The sequence below is a fragment of the Ammodytes marinus genome, assembly GCF_949987685.1.
Source record: "Ammodytes marinus genome assembly, chromosome: 21".
NCBI classification, from domain to species: Eukaryota; Metazoa; Chordata; class Actinopteri; order Uranoscopiformes; family Ammodytidae; genus Ammodytes; species Ammodytes marinus.
The window spans coordinates 22,765,324-22,783,016 of NC_137225.1; the positions used below are offsets into that span (position 1 = coordinate 22,765,324).

The 17,693-nt window shown below is 41.2% G+C and overlaps 1 protein-coding gene across 1 annotated transcript in view; it reads left to right on the plus strand.

The window, feature by feature from the left end:
• Nucleotides 1-17,693, plus strand: part of LOC307268117 (cadherin-10-like) — an 87,379-nt gene that overhangs the window by 24,276 nt on the left and 45,410 nt on the right. Inside the window, exon 2 of the mRNA XM_080050640.1 lies at nucleotides 13,106-13,475. Coding sequence (XP_079906766.1) covers nucleotides 13,224-13,475 — 252 coding nt within the window. The 5' untranslated portion in view covers nucleotides 13,106-13,223. The remainder of the gene's footprint in view (nucleotides 1-13,105; nucleotides 13,476-17,693) is intronic.

Here is a 17,693-nt window from a genome sequence, read left to right on the forward strand (position 1 = left end):
TGTGGGTTATTTGGTATGCATTTGGGCAGCCAGGCAAAGGTAATGTGTTTGCAGTAGTGAGCTCTGGAGCGGTGGATGAATGAATGAATGAGGGTTGGACGGGCGGGCACACACACACACACACACACACACACACACACACACACACACCCTCTGTATATGACAAGGGATAGACTGAGATATTGAGTAACTGTCAATCGATCATCTCGTATATCAGGGAATTGATTAAGCACATAGTACACAATTCTAGGCTGATGTCGTTTTGGTTGTTGTAACCTGAAGTGTATCAACCCTTATCCAGCCAACATACATAGACTATCGACTGGGGTGTCCAGTCTCTCACACACACACACACACACACACACACACACACACACACACACACACACACACACACCCTACTCGAAGAAAATACCATCATAGCAAAAAAACGTATTTCTTCTCAAAACATGACTAGATGTTGAATTTATGAAAAAAACAACATCAAGTCAATTTTTGCATATTTTTTAAAATGAAATGATATACTTTTCTTTAATAGAAATTCTAGCATGGAACCCAAGTACAGTCCACATTAGTTCTTAAAAAGCTTATTTGCCTTTCCTTTGAACCCTGGCATCATGAACTAAATAAATAGTTCAACCTATTAACATTGCAGAATTCGAGGCTCAAACTTACCCCAAAAAGCAGCAATTAAGAGAGAAACAGGAGAGAATGATATGATGTCATTAGGAACACATTGATTGACAAAGTCGTGAAAACTTGGAATGATAGAATGAAGCACATTTGAGATATGACAAAAAGTGTATCTTGGTAGGATGAGGGTTACATGTACTCAATATTTCCTCAAATATGGAAATAGCTTGGAGTACCATCCTTAAAATAATATTATTAAGAGTGAGGTGAAATTGGGCGCTCTGGTGGCGTAGTTGATAGAGTGCGTACCACATTGGCTCCGGCCTTCGTTGCAGTGGTCGCGGGTTCAAATCTGAACCATGGACCTTTACTGCAGGTCATCCCCCTCTCTCTCTCTCTCTCTCTCTCTCTCTCTCTCTCTCTCTCTCTCTGTTTCCCCATTTCAACTCTGTACTACCTAATAGAGCTTGAAATTGCCAAAAAATATATATAAAAAAAGAGTGAGGTGAAATGTTGGTAACACATCTTGGGGGGGGGGGTCAGAAGCAGAAGGGGGACTTTAGCGAACCGTTAACAAAATCTCGATGGCATTTCAGTGCCGTAGGTCGAATCTTAAATTTGACTCTGGAACTCCGATGCTTTTGCATTCCAATTTGACTGGGTGATATTGCTGTTGTTTATTTGCCAGCATTTTAAATCTGTGGACATTGTTTTTATATGTTTTCCCTTTGTGGCAAATATCCCCCTGTCTGTTTTTTGAAATCTTCCTTTAAGTGATCAATTTCCCCTTGCCTTAATCTGTGCGTCTGTATGTCACGTTGGGAGTGTGGGCTGCATTTATTTTCAAGACAATGTGGTCGGCCGTGTGTCTAGACATTGTTTCTCAGTTAAACAAAAGATCAATATGTATTGACAGGTTTTGTAGGGATTTTTTTTTTTTTCACTCCATCTCTCTCTCTCTCTCATTTGGTCGCTTCTGAGCTGTCCCCATTTTAGCTGCAAGGACAATTGGACACACTAGACTTTGTTTTTCATACATTTTTTAAAGAGCAAAAGTTCACAGCAAGTTTTTGATCATTTGCCAGCGGGGGAACTGGGTTTGTGAACCACTAACCCACATGGGGCAATAAGACAAATGGAAAGCCTAAGATTTGGGTCGAGTGTATATATGCCGGTTTTGCCCGATTCACGCTTGGGATTCACCCTTATAAAGGTCTCCACCGAAACAGAATAACACAGAAACCTACTCTGACTATGTCCCTGCGTTCCAATACCCATAATTCCCTGCTTTGTAGTATGGAAGAAAAAGATTTTGGTTTTCCCAATACATGTGGTAGGATGAAGCATGCTTAAAAATACCCAGATGCCCTACTACATTCGGACTGGGATTTTTAGTGTACAACACAGATAGTTGTTTTGGGCGATTTGCGAGTTCAAGGCGCAAGTTTATGATGAAATTACCAAGTAAAAGAGTGTACCAATCGTAGCTTACTGCATGCTAACATACTTGTTTTGAGCAGCTGTAGTATGTAGAATAGTAAAAAAAAAAATAGTTAAAAAAAGTTAAAGTATTTCCCATTTGTATGCCTACTGTATGCTATAACTGCATACTTGTTATGAGCAGCTGTAGTATGTAGAGCAGTAGAAAATATAAGAGTGTACTATTTGTAACTTAACTTGTTCGTCCTCCTCCTAACAAACTGAGTGTTGAGATGAGGTGGGCGGAGAAGTGTAGGAAGCAGAGTATATACGCCAAACAACCTGCCGCCACTGACACCTCTCGGCACATTATCAGCCTTTAAGGGCCTCCTCTGTGGATTGTAACATGACCACGTTACCTGAGACACACACACACACACACACACACCCTCACACACACACACACACACACACACACACACCGACCGTCCCTAGTCTCTCTCCCTTGCTCATCACCCTTTTGCTTGACATTCTCCTCTCTCACTTTTAATTGCACCCGCGGGGGCTCTGGCTGGGTTGCCGTGGAAGTCTTCGGCTCAGCGGGCGCGATAGGGTGCTTTACCGTGTCGCTCATACACCCTCGTTAGGGGAGAAGGGGGAAGAAAATAGATAGCAAGAAGTGAAAGGTAGAATATAGGGGTTCCGGCAGTATGATGGAATATACGATAAGACTATAGAAATGTATATATTAGATATTTGAAAAATACAAATGTAATTAAAAAAATATATATATTTGTTCATACTGTTTAATACCGCGGAGAAAGAAAAAACTTAGTACCTACTATTTTCATGTCAAACTTGAACATACTTTTTTTCTTTTGAAGAGTTGAATCATTATCAGACATTTTATTTGTGCACTAGTTTATTTTTGACAACTAAATGGAAAATGAGTAAAAATCTTGCAGGAAACTTCAAGTATGTTCACTTTTTTTAATATATCCTCTAGAGTAGAAATGTGTGTGATTCTTTGATTTTTATATGGTAAATGGACTTGTATAGCGCTATATCTCCGTTTATCACAGACCCAAAGCGCTTTACATTGTTTTTGTACACATTCACCCAGTCACACACACATTCATACACCGATAGCAGCAGCTACCACGCAGGGTAGGCTTAGCACTAGGGTGCTAAGTTAACTAAGCTAACTATCGGGAGCAATTCGGGGTTCAGTGTCTTGCCCAGTGACACTTCGACATGTGGCGGGGAGACGGGGATCGAACCTCCGACCCTGCACACCAGAGGCGAACTCCCTACCCACTTCGCCACTGCCGCCCCAAACTGCACTCACTCACTGACTGACAGAAGCCCAGCTGGTGTGGTATTTTTTGCACCAGCTTCTCGTTTTACTACGCCAGCTGTAGTTCCTGGGTGAACGTATACCCATGACAAAGCCATTAAGAAAAACTATATAAAAATAGCCTTCTTTGCACTCGTTTGCTGTTACATGTCATTTTATACTGTTTCAGAATTATTAAAAAGTTCCTCTTAGTTACTTTATTGAACTATATTGACAGAAAAATGCTCTACAGTGTTATAAAATTACTTATAGAAGATTTTGACCATATCGACCCAACCCTATATAGAAGAAGCTACGTATAGCACATACATAGGAGTAGGCCACTCAAGGCTAGTTGGGTCTAAAAGGCCTCCCGGACATTATTGTGTGTGTGTGTGCAACAGCAACATGTGCACTGGAAAAAAAGGGCCATTAGCTTTGGCCAGATTCAATATGTATCGACGAATGCATTTGTGTGACTCCGTGTCCCCGTCTCTATCTTCGCGGTCAATACAACCAATAGATACATTTAATAGCTAATTGTTCCCATTCCAAAATGTTATCCCAGGCAATTCTTTGAGCGTAGAATCAGGATGTGTGTGTGAGTGTGTGTGTGTGTGTGTGTGTGTGTGTGTGTGTGTGTGTGTGTGTGTGTGTGTGTGTGTGTGTTTGTGTGTTTGAAAATTGGCAGCACTGGCATTAATCTTGCTTACCCCAGCAACCTAATACAATGCACACTCACACACAGAAGTCTTATTGCTCCATGGTTACTGCACTCACACAATCTGTGACAGGCAATTTAAAGCAATTTCATTTTTTCCATCAAGCTCTTTTTTTTTTTTTTTCTCATAATGCAATTAAATGGCCCATGATACGTAAGCAAACGTCAAGGGCAGGCGAGAGAGCGAGACAAAAGCGAGAGAGTGAGTGCGTGTTAAGGAGAGAGAGAGAGAGAGAGAGAGAGAGAGAGAGAGAGAGAGAGAGAGAGAGAGAGAGAGAGAGAGAGGGAGAGAGAGAGTGGGAAAATATAAAGGCAGCCTGCTTGTGCTTGTTGTAAACACTGGCTCTTAACTGGGAGAATATAATGAAGGTGTCATGTTCGATTACACACCTTCATTATGACGGTCGGCGGGCGCGGCGCTCACCGGAGTAAAAAGCCAACAGGGAAAGACGAGAACCTGTTGATCCTTTTATAACAAATCAGTGACTGACTGAAAAGTGTTCAAGCCTGTAACAAGAGCACACTCACTGACAATAGCACTTCCTATGCAATGCTTACATAGTCCTGCCATACCCTGCGTTCCAATCCCCATACTTCCATAATATTTAGTATGCCAAAAAAAAAGATCTAGGATGTCCCAATACATGCATGTCAATTGTAGTATGCTGAAAATACATATGCCCCACTAACTCCAATTGCATTTAGCAGTATTCGTCTTTATTCTTGACATTTCTCGACATAATGAAAAAAAAAAACGTCCTTATCTAATTTTTTTTTTCTCTCCCGTGGCCCTTGTTCTTTAGTATGTAGTATAGTCAAAATAAAGAGTATATGAGTTGGAACGCAGGGATATATAGATATATATATATTTATTTAATTTTTTTATCTTGGGTTAGTATTTCTATACATTGTTTTTTTGGTAGAAATGTACTCACCAAGTTAATTACTGATATCTGGAAACACTGACATTACAATGAAGTATGCATGGAGTTCAAGGGAGTAGATTAGGCTGTAACATGAGCACACTCGCTTACAATAGCACTTCCAATGCCATGGTTACACAGTCCTGCCCTAGTTTCGGTTTCTTTCATGGGAAAATTCAGGTATTCTACAAGTTGGGTTAGTAGTTTTGGTGATCATTGTTGTTCTTTTGCTTTGTTCAAATAGGGTGTTTCATATTAGGATTCTATTAACATACAGATACATTTAGACTTAGTATTGAAAACAAATTAATATATTTGATCTAAATAAAATGAGTCTAAAACTAAAGGGCCACTATTCAAAGTAAACTTAAAAGTGCAAAGAGATCCTTGCACATGTGTAGGTGGCAGTGCTCAAACAGTAATTAGTTTTAATAATGATCATGGAGGATAAAGCTGACCAGAAATAGCTGCCGGCAGAATGAACATATACAGGACTCTTACGTACATTTGGCTTCTGTCCATATTTTGGGGCAAGCAATGCTGTTGGCTCTCTCGCAATCCCTCTTGCATCGTTATTCTCCTTAGCGAACTGTCTACAAGCACTCTAGTGAACATTTGAGTTGATTGGTTAAATAGCCATGATCATCGGAAAGAAAAAAATGCTTCGTAAAGATGATTCTAATTTCTAATTTTCACCGTGGTCTGCCTTTTAGTAACACCAAATTTATTGCGAGGTAAAAGCAAATGTTGATAATTAGTGGAGATAAAAAAAAAAGTACGGCAAGTGCAGAAGGTCAAAGCTGAACCATTTATTCAGTCGCTGAACTTTTCATGGAGATTAACAGCAGACTTACCTTTCCAATTTAGTGCGATTAGTTTGTAAATGTCACACTGATTGTGTTTCTTGACCTCTATCAGACTACCCATCTGCTTTGCACTGTTGCCACATAATCACCATATTAATCTGCGTAATGTACTTACTTACTGGCAGTAGAAAGTGAAAACCATTACTACAAATATGATCCAAATTGTACGAAAATATCAGAAAATTCTCCCTCCATGTTTTCTTTCAACATCACCCCTCCCTTGTAGTACAAATCAAAACAGGCAAGGCCTTTTGTCATGGCCACTGGCTACATGTTGCACTTACACCAGACCATTTTCTAACCCACTGTGACATTTCTGGCAACAACACAAAAAAAATACTAAAGCTTTCGCTGACTTTAGTCCTGCTAGCTTGACGTATAGTCCCCTTGTCAAGAGAATTATCGGGGCATAGGGGAAACTGAACACAACATGTCTTCCAGGGTTTGATTTGACAAATGTGGTCAAGGGGTTAGCGCTCCTAAGGGACTTTCACCGAGTCCCCCCTTTTCCATACAGTGAAAGCATTAGCTTTTTTTCTGACATGGTGACATTATGAAGAAATCTATTGCGAAAGGCTGGCCCCCTTTCCCCAAGTAGCTAGGGGGGGTTGGGGGGAGGGGGGGGGGGGGGGGGGGACTGGAGAGAGAAGAAAGGCTTCATGAGTCCACCCCAGAGACACACTGGTATTTCAAACTACGCCGAATGCCTACAGCAAATCGATAGCTCACCAAGTCCCACATGCTCACTCCAACCGGCGTCAATTAAGTAAATTCATAAAGTCGAGTGCTCTAGGAGTAGGAGAGAGGGAGGGAAATAATAAAGGGAAAATACTAGAGAGAGAAGCAGTGGAGAAAATATCATGTAGTAGTCTAGCAAATTTGGATAGGAAACAGATATTCTGCTATGGGCTTTGCAGTTTATACACTGGATAAAAATGCCTTTTGAAAAATAAGTTAAGAAAAATAGCAATACATACAGAAATATAGAAATAATTAGCTAGCAATAATCATATTGAGCATGTGTTACTAGAGGAATACCCTTTATCAGGAAGCCTTGTAATATTCATTTCAATTCAAGCATTGATTTACTAATCCCTATATCTCACTGAAATGTTGATAATGTCTTGTATTAAATATGATTCATATACTGCTCCGGAAAAAAATTAAGAGACCAGTCTGGATTTTTCTTCAATCTTCATCTCTACATTACTTATTGAAAATGATCTTAATGACAAAAAATGTATTGGAATTTGGTAGAAATGTTGTCAGTAGTTTATATTATAAACCCAAAATGTTCATTCTACTGAAACATATGCCTATACATAGTCAAACGAGAGACACTGAACATTTGGAGTGGTGTCTTAATTGTTTCCAGAGCTGTATGTATTTTGACTAAAAGCTGGACCAATTGGAACACTTGGTAAGATTTTGAATTTTTTAGCAGTGTAGCGAAAGTAGAGAGACTATATTTCTCTATGGGGCGTTACTAAGACGACTGACAGTCCATCTCACTCTCACCTGCCTCCATCAGCACATGCACTGTTGACCCCGCCAGAGGACACATGCAAAGTGACTGGCTTTCAACAGGGAAAAAAACCCTAGCGATAATGCATATCAGCTTAGGCCTATGCAAGCAAAGTAGGCAGTGTGTGCGTGTGTGTGTGTGTGTGTGTGTGTGTGTGTGTGTGTGTGTGTGTGTGTGTGTGTGTGTGTGTGTGTGTGTGTGTGTGTGTGTGTGCGTGTGTGTGTGTGTGTAGGAGCGCTATTTAAAGTGCAACGCGGGGACCTAACCCCCTGAGCTGCACTATTTGCCTCATAAGGGGAAAGCTAGGGCGAGCCTTGGCTGGCTGTTTGGATGAAGACAGGTAGCGTAATGGATGGGCTTTGGCTGCTGACGCTAGCTCTGACAGGACGTTTCTACCTCTCCTTCAACCTGCCTCTCTCTCCCCCTCTCTCTCTCTTTCGCTGTCTATTTCTCTCTCTCTCCTTCTCTCCCTCTCTCTCTCTCTCTCTTTCGCTGTCTATTTCTCTCTCTCTCCTTCTCTCCCTCTCTCTCTCTCTCTCTATCTCTCTATCTCTCTCCCTCTCCCTCTCCCTCTCTCCCTCTCTCTCTTTCTCTCTCCCTCTCCCTCTCCCTCTCTCTCTCTCTTTCTCTCTCTCTCTCTCTCTCTCTCTCTCTCTCTCTCTCTCTCTCTCTCTCTCTCTCTCTCTCTCTCTCGGTTTGCCCTGTAGGGTTGTCACTATAACTGCATAGGATATCAAAAAACTTTATGCTTGAAGCTTAAAGTGTGTTCTGAAATGCAGACGACATACAGCAGTTCAGCAACTCATCTTGAGGTTAAACAAATAAATAATTTGCTTAGAATTTTTCAAAGTTGTCCCTAGTATCAGTGTGTGATCATGCAATCATCCATTCTTATCAGTAGCCTACACAAAGAAAAATCAGCAACTATAGTTACAATGTGTAGGCCTACACAGCTAGCTTTATAGGCCTAATGTCATGCTGAAATCAATTAGTCGAAATATTTAGTTTAAGATATAAAACCAATAAATTAATTTTTCAATAATCATTTAAAGACCTACTTCACCGGTGGGAATATGAAGGTGTATTGAATTCTGAGATCATATGTAGTATAAATGTGCAAACAAATTTAAATTGGTTCATCCTAACCTGAGAAACTATCTAAATTAATACACCTTCATATTCCCACCGGTGAAGTAGGCCTTTAAGTGGGCCATTCAGCCAGCATTTGGGAAGATACTGTTATGACAACTGCTTCATACCCTACCATAGATGCAGTTTCTTGCTAACACTGTGAGACTCTCCTCTTATTTAATAGTCAAACTCTGCTCTCACCACAGCTTTGTTAATAAATAAAAAAAACAGTTTACAGTCGACAGCTATTCTACATGATATTTGAACCCTCGCCCTCGGAGCACTGCGGGGTGCATTTTCAAGAGGAGTAAGAAAGTAAACAAGATAGTCACACACTACAGTCGTCCTTATGAACTGCCTGCCAAAGGAACCCACTGATGCCAAAACACAACTTTAAAGAAAAACACACACACACAAAAAAAAAACTGTATCAAACTCTCCATTATGTTTTTTTAAACCGAATCCGTATTCACAGCTAGCTGCTTTGACTGACTGGCACAGAAGTGAGATATGCAGCATAGCCTACTGTATTTTTCTGTTTATTGAGCCGACAAAGACCCCCCCCCTATCCCCTCCCCCCCCATAATAAAAAGCCTTTACAGAAGTTGTCTTTAAAGGAACTCCAGTCAATAGTGGTGAGACATCTGTTTGTATAAAGCTCAGCGGTTGTTCCTTGTTTGACATTGCTTGACATTTTTTTTTCTTCTGTATCAGATTTTTTTTAAGATACCACACATTGTGCTGTCACAACACTGTAGAAAATTGGTATTGTGACAGCGCGACTGACTACGCTCACCCTTAGCCTGTGTGGTGCCAAACAGTGATTTTAGTCTAGTTATACAGCTCCAGAAAAAAATGAAGAGACCAGTTTGGATTTTTCTTAAATCTTCATCTCTACATTACTTGTTATGACAATATTTTTCGGTTGGAATTTGATAGAAATGTTGTCAGTAGTTTTTAGTAGTTTTGAATGTTACAACCTCACTAAACGCTCCTGTGTGCTTGTTGGGACTTTTGTATACATGTCATTTTAGAATCAAAAACATACTGGAAATAAAACCAAGAAGTGGGTCATATATGTGTTTGGTAATTTTTTCATATTCAAGGTTATTTCTGCCTAGGACCAACGTAATAACATTCATCTGGGTTATGTGGGACAGATTAGAGGGCCACCCAGTTTCCCTTTTCACCTGTTGAAATACATTTTTTACTTGACTGAAATCACTTTTTTCTTAGACAATCACTTTTCGGCACTACCCTGGCAACCCACACACACACACACACACACACACACACACACACCTCCTCACATGCTCCATTTCCCCCTCACTCCCTTCTGTCTGTCTGGCTCCTGTATGCAGGTCAAGCCACTTAATTCATGACCAGAGAAGACACACTTTCCTCATTCTCCCTAACACACTCACTCTGTGACTACCAGACCTGCCACACAGTACATTGGGACTAGACACCATCACCCCATACTCCCCACTCACTCTCACACTCACACACACACACACACACACACACACACACACACACACACACACACACACACACACACACTCTCACACACATAGACACACAGACACACCTACACAAACACACACAGCCACACACACTCACTCACTCACACTCACAAACACACACACACACACTCACTCACTCACACACACGCGCGCACGCGCACACGCGTGTGCGCGCACACACACACACACACACACACACACACACACACACACACACACACAGCCACACACACACACCCATACTCCCTCACTACCTCCACCCGCCTTCTGAGAACGTGCGATAGGGGCGAACATTTCAGACGCTCCCCAGCGCACCCAAACTGATAACCCTCCCAGCACAGAGACACTGGATATCAGCCCAACCGGCCCGGGAGGGGTAATGAGAACAAAAGCAAATAATACAGTACATGGCCTTCTTTCTTTCTTTCTTTCTTTCTTTCTTTCTTTCTTTCTTTCTTTCTGTCTGTCTGTCTGTCTGTCTGTCTGTCTGTCTGTCTGTCTGTCTGTCTGTCTTTCTCTTTCTATCTATCTATCTATCCGTCCCTTCTCCCAAACCCCTGTACTGAGTTTCACTTGTTCCGTTTGCTTCATACATTTGTCAGTTTGCGTTGAGTAAAGGTTCGTTCAAATGGAAACAGTTTCAACACAGATGGGTGAATGGATGGAGCGGTGATCGTGCATGGATTTTATACCTTCTGCTGTACGTCCAGGTTTTTTCTTAGCAGTAGCATCAACAACTGAAACATTTCTTGGGCTCTTCTTTGAACTCTCGGGCCATACTGAGAAATACAGAGAGAGTTTTGTGGCGCTGATAGGCTTAATCAACGTTGTGTCAACTCATTTGGCGATGTGGCTTGAATGTAACCGACACTCATTCATATGGAAAAGTTACGCATTATAGCTTTAACGCTCCTCCAACAAGTGTCGCCTTAACCCGCACGATTTCAAAAAACGTAAAAAAAGGAAAGAAAGTTGTCATGTAAACGCAGCCTTAAGTCTTCACAGGATGTTAGATATAAAGAGGGAAGTGGGAGAGGGTTGATATAAATGACTGAGAGAAATCCCACTGCCCATATCAAATCCCCTCTCTTATGTGCTTTGCAAACAGTCATTTTGTCCTGCTGTATCTTTACACTGATCTTAAGGTAATACACCGGGCTTGACATTGGCCCAGGGTCTACATTGGCATTCAGCAGGGGCCGATAACAAAGTATGCCAGAGTAGTAGATTGTTTAAAAAGATAACAGAATTGAGCCCCTGCACTCTATTAGATGTGTATTCAGAGGGCTTAATGTAGATAAAAGTTGATCTACACATGCTTTACAAGATGTAAGTCTATACGATGTGTGTGTGTGTGTGTGTGTGTGTGTGTGTGTGTGTGTGTGTGTGTGTGTGTGTGTGTGTGTGTGTGTGTGTGTAAGATATATTTTCTAATCTCTTGTTTATCAGGTTATAGGCATGCAGCACTCGGCAGCCTGTCCATCAGTGAATTGACTGACATTCAACATGCAGTACGTGTGTGTGCACATGAATTCATATCAGGGCTTGTGTGTGTGTGTGTGTGTGTGTGTGTGTGTGGGGAGGGGTGAGGGTGTGTGTGTGTGTGTGTGTGTGTGTGTGTGTGTGTGTGTGTGTGTCTGAGCAGCAGCAGAGAAAGTCAATAACATGCTCTTCAAACCGCTGTAATGGTGTTGGCCTCTGTCTCTTGCCTGTTTTTGACCTGTAATTATTTACCCAATGTCTTTCTACCTTGTTAATGTATCTCCATGCATCTTAATGGGAAATGCTGCAGATGCATTTGTATGGGAAAAGGGCCCTAACCAACTTAGAAAATATGAAAATGAATCAATTGATAACTATTTTCTTCATTCTTTCATTCATAAAACGTCCATAAATAGTGAAGAATTCAAAACGTATTGTCCCAGAAACCTAGGTGACATTTTCAAATAGATTGTCCAGTTTGACTATCAACCCAATACTTAAAAGTCTCAGTATATACAGCTCTGGAAAAAAATTAAGAGACCAGTCTGGATTCTTCTTAAATCTTCATCTCTACATTACTTATTGAAAATGCTCTTACTGACAATATTTTTATTGTGAATTTGGTAGAACTGTTGTCAGTAGTTTATATTATAAAATCAAAATGTTCATTCTACTCAAACATATGCCTCTAAATAGTAAAACGAGAGACACTGAACATTTGGAGTGGTCTCTTCATTTTTTTCCGGAGCTGTATTTACATGCATTGCGTTGCATATTTGCTTAATACAAGACTAATTGATCAGTTGATTAACAATTTCAGCACTATATGGGATGTCAAATCATGGCTAGCACACGTGAAAACCATTCAAAGTCACACAACGGTACAAAGGAGACACCAGCACATGCATTTAGAGTGCAAGTAACTTTGTGACATCAAACTAGGTCAATTGATTTAATCGGCGCATTCTCGCAATCCAATTGTTTTTCCATTATAACAGCTGGTACTTGTTTAAAGTGTTGTTTTGTTCATGCTCTACTTATTCTGCTTTGCATTTAATTGCTGTAAAAGAGATCTTCATCTTTTATTGATTTTTTCTTATTCAATTGAGATATACCCTTGCATCGTTTGACTCAATTTTGAAAGTGCGACATCTTTACAAAGCCTGAAGCTCTGCTGTGTTGGTCTTGAATGATATTTTTACATATTTTTGAAGAATGCACAATATTGTCAATTATCGATATCGGTAAAAATCCCCTAAAATTATCGAGATATTCATTTTTGTCAATATCACACAGTACAGCCCTACTTTTCATTTAATTGGTATAAGAGATCATCATATATTTTATTGATTTTTTTGTCCTGTAATTGAGACTGCCCTTGCCCATGGTGGTTATGACTCAATTTTGTAAGTGCATCATTTTCAAAACACTTTGAACTCAGCTGTGTTGGTTTCGACTCCAAAAAGAGCCTGTGTGCACTGGCAAAATTGCTGCCTCTCCTCCCAGTATATTGATTTCTTTTTTCTTTTTCTAAATGTTCCAGGTGCTGTTTGCTGACCTGTGTGAGTGTGTGGAGCCCATTTCCCTGCTTCAGTAGATGATCCACAACATGAGGACTGATCCTATGCTCTGACCCCCAACAATAAGCCCTCTTTTCGGCCATGGATAGGCGGAAAGCGTGCACGTTGCTGGTGCTATTGTGGGTCTTCTTGGGCCAGCTCAGCTCCCCTTGCTTTGGGCTCAGGGCCCTTCGGAGGACTACTACAGGGGGGCACAGAGGGGCTGCTAACCCGGGGCTAACGGGACAGGACGCTAACGGAGCGCCGCTCAAACGCTCCAAACGAGGATGGATGTGGAACCAGTTCTTTCTGCTGGAAGAATACACCGGCACGGACATGCAGTACGTCGGAAAGGTAGGCTCGAGAATGGACTTTAAATGGTTATTCTGACATTTATTAAACACACAGAGGATAACGTTGAAAGATCACATATTACATAAAAACACAGACAAAAATAGTATAGAAAATGTTCTTGCTTTTTCTCAGGTACCTCAGTGACAGTGGTCCGTTGTCTATTGTTTATGGGACGATATTTGGAGGTTGTGCGATCAACCCTGCTAGCACCATAACTAGCTAACACATGAATTGGGTAAAAAAAAAGCAGGATTTGTTTAAAAAATTGCCACAAAAAAAACACTTAGCCTAGCCAGAAGCGGGGGAAAATGTATTGTTCATCGGATTCTCAAATTTCCGAGTGCTCTTGAATGCCTCCCTAATACAACTGCAAAGTTAGGCCAAAAGAAAATCACTACTTCATGAAAATCTCGCATTCCACGTGTACTTTTTCAATGATTTACCAGAAATTAAGCATTTAAATGATCAAAATTCTGTTAAAAAAAGAAAACAAAAAGGTCAGCCATTTTTGTTTGTCACGTAGCAAAAATGAATCTATTACGAGACTGCAGACTGCACTTAAGCACAGTTGATGACAAAGAGCTGGTTCAATTTCTAAATATAATAGTGTTGATTGATTGAGCTATTCCTGCTTTTAGCTATGGTTGTACTTGTTACTTAGAGATGCAAGACTTGCAGATAGAGTCAACACAATTGCCCAAAGTGAGTACAAATAAAACACAACCAAAAAAAAAAAGGTTAGAAATTGCGTAGACATTAAGTCCTGCTGGGAATTATACTCGTTTAAAACATTGACTCACTACCTGGAGTCAATTTGTGTGTATTTTAATTCATATCCATTTGAACTAACACTGGATTAGATCAAAATAAATCTAGTTCTATTCTATAAAGGAAATGATATTGTAATTGTCACTTTGTTTGTCTCGTCCAAACCAGCTATTTTCAGATGGGCTATGGTCTCTAGAAGCTGCATGGCCCATCTAAAAATGTCATCAGAATTTAAACCCTTCCACTTAGTTTGCCAATTTCTAGCTGCAATTTGGTCCGAACGAGTAAAGGAAGCACTCTGTGGTCGGTGTGAGCAGCCGCATACACACACACACACACACACACACACACACACACACACACCACAGCTGAAAAAATAGACAAAAATAAAAGATACAAACAGAATCGTATTACAACATTTTAGGGATACTGGCGATGTTGTGAAAGTTGATTAATGATCTCCAAGAAATGGATACACCACTGTAGAGATCGCATCAGTGGAAAGATGTTTGCAACAAAAATGAAGCTACAGCTATCATTTCACAAGTTTAAACAAATACAAATCTTTATTCTTAAAATAAAAAAATATCTGAGAATTTGGGCTCCGAGAATCAAATATACATCTTAAGTCTCCGCGGGCTCTCTCTCCCCCCATGCTGTTTATTTTTCTTCAATATGTATTGCTTGTCTATTCCTCTGGGATTTAATTTGTTTTTTTTGTTTTCTTGCACAAAGCAACAACAACAGCACAACTGGAACTTTCTGCATTCCTCTGCATATGAAAAAAAGTTTCTATTTTTATTCATTTAAAAATATCTCAGTGTGTACTCTCTCTTGTCAAAACATAGTTATAAAGAGTTCTGCTCTGATTTTCCTTGTGTTTGTTTGTTCTCCCCTCTTTATGTTTATCCAAAGGAATTCAGATCTCACCAGATATAGCTTGAATTATGAATTTGTTATGTGACAATCTTGGAATTAAAAGTAAACGCTGCCATACTGAGAAATACAGAGAGAGTTTTGCTTACCTGATATCAACCTTAATCAACGTTGTGTCCACTCATTCGGCAATGACTTGAATGTACCCTTGATTCATTCACATGAAAAAAGTTACGCACTATAGCTTTAACGAGATGATTCAAGTCCTATACATGAGTGCATTGCTGTCTGTGTCTATGAGGATCATCCCATCATGAGTTAGCAGACCTGACATGCGTCTACAATCGGCTCATGTCCCGTGTATCGGACAAACGTCTCTCCGTCCCGGGGCATTGTACGCTTGTTGACTGTCCGATAACATTTTGTTCTTACTACTGTCGAGCTTCTCCGTAGCTGCTTATACCACATGTCTATTCCAATCACATCACAGCCGTCCCGTCTTGGCCCTACAGTCAAACACAACTTCCTCCCAAGGTATTATTTGTCCAACAGAACGAAAGAACACAATGTCGAACCAGATAACATTGAGGAGGAGGGCGTGTGTGTGTGTGTGTGTGTGTGTGTGTGTGTGTGTGTGTGTGTGTGTGTGTGTGTGTGTGTGTGTGTGTGTGTGTGTGGTTGAGCGAGAGGGGGAGGGGGGGTTTGTACAAGAATAGCAGCCCAAATAATACTTGCTTTACGTGCAGCGGAAGTCAAGATATCCGTCTCCTCTGCCTTCCAAACTATACTGTAATTGAGTAGATTGCCAGGCCTTCGTTTTGCAAGGTCACACACACACACACACACACACACACACACACACACACACACACACACACACACACACGCACACACACACACACACACACACACACAGGACGAGTGTGTATGAGAGAGGGTTTGGTTGGTTGGGAATAAAAGGCTGTTTTGTGTGCGCAGAGTTGAATGGGAGCCCGCTAGTACTTTGCATTCCTATCGTGTGTCCGCTAGAGGATAGAGTCATCCCAACTCCAAATGAGATTCCCCCGCAACAAAACCGTACGTCCTCTCCCCGAGCGAGGGGGGAGGGGGGGGGGGGGGGGGTTTGACTTTCAAAACCCCTGGGCCCCTAAAAGGATTACAAGACTATGGTATGAATACCAGAAAAGAGCCAAAAAAATTGTCTAAAAGAATCGGTTAAAAAAAATAAGATCAGAAAGTGGATAAGTAACGTAAAACAAGGTGATCAAACCTCTTTGTCTTTGGAGAGTGGTTAATTGATGTGCCGTGCGTCCTTTTAACTTTATAAAACAGTCCGTAAGAAGGATGGATTATCTGAATTGAGTGGTGGGATACACTTAGAGAGAGAGAGACGGAGAGACAGAGAGAGAGACAGAGAGAGAGGGGTTAGTGGCCCTAAGAGCTTGTCTCCTGAAAGAACGCTATTAAGGGATCAACCTCGGAGCACCACACTTAATCATGACTCGGAGCGCTTGTTGTTTTCGCCCCCGCCAGCCACCAGCCCTATCCCCCCTAAGGCGAAGTGCACACAGCTGCGGCCCGCTTCTCTCACTCATTGTCGGGCTCACACACACACACACTCACTCAATCACACACTCACTCGCTCATTTGTTCAATCACTCACTCACTCGCTCTCTCACTCACTCACACACTCACTCACTCACGCTTGCACGCGCTCACTCACACACACTCGCTCACACACTCACTCTCTCACACATTCAGTCACTCACACACTCTCACACACACACACACACACACACACACACACACACACACACACACACACACTCACTCACTCACTCACTCACTCACTCACTCACTCACTCACTCACTCACTCACTCACTCACTCACCCACTTACCACTCACTCCACCAGTATGTACTGTATACTCCAATGCCATTATCTGATTGCAATTACTGTTTTGTTAATTGCCAGGATGAAGTGTGAGTGACGAAAGAGGTTTTAAAAATTGAATGAACAGCTTTTTGAGTTGAACAACAAGCATCTGGATTTGTATACACAGGTTGAGGCCGTGTGTGTGTGTGTGTGTGTGTGTGTGTGTGTGTGTGTGTGTGTGTGTGTGTGTGTGTGTGTGTGTGTGTGTGCGTGCCTGCGTGTGTGTGTGTGGGTGGCGAAAAAACTTCGGAGAGACAAAACAAAACAAGAAGCCTTTTGTCATTGCAAGTGACACAATAGCACCCGGAGAATACTGCTTAGAACAAAACCCACTTTTGTTTTGTGGAAAATGAATTGGAAATATCACAATGGCAGGTTATTATAAACAAGGGAGATGCTGCTAGCTGGCTGCTCTTGACACACAAGTAACAGATGTAATCACGATAGAATGATGAGATTGTGCTTGAATTGCGACATTCAGTCATTTTGGCAAACTCAATCTTCCCCCTGTTACCACTACAAAGGCATTATCCATTTGTGTGGCGGCGAAACGCTAACAAATGGAAGTTTAAACTTTTTTTCTTTTACGCGAACAAGAGATTATTTCTAACAAAAGCAAGTCGGAACAGGAAGGGATTA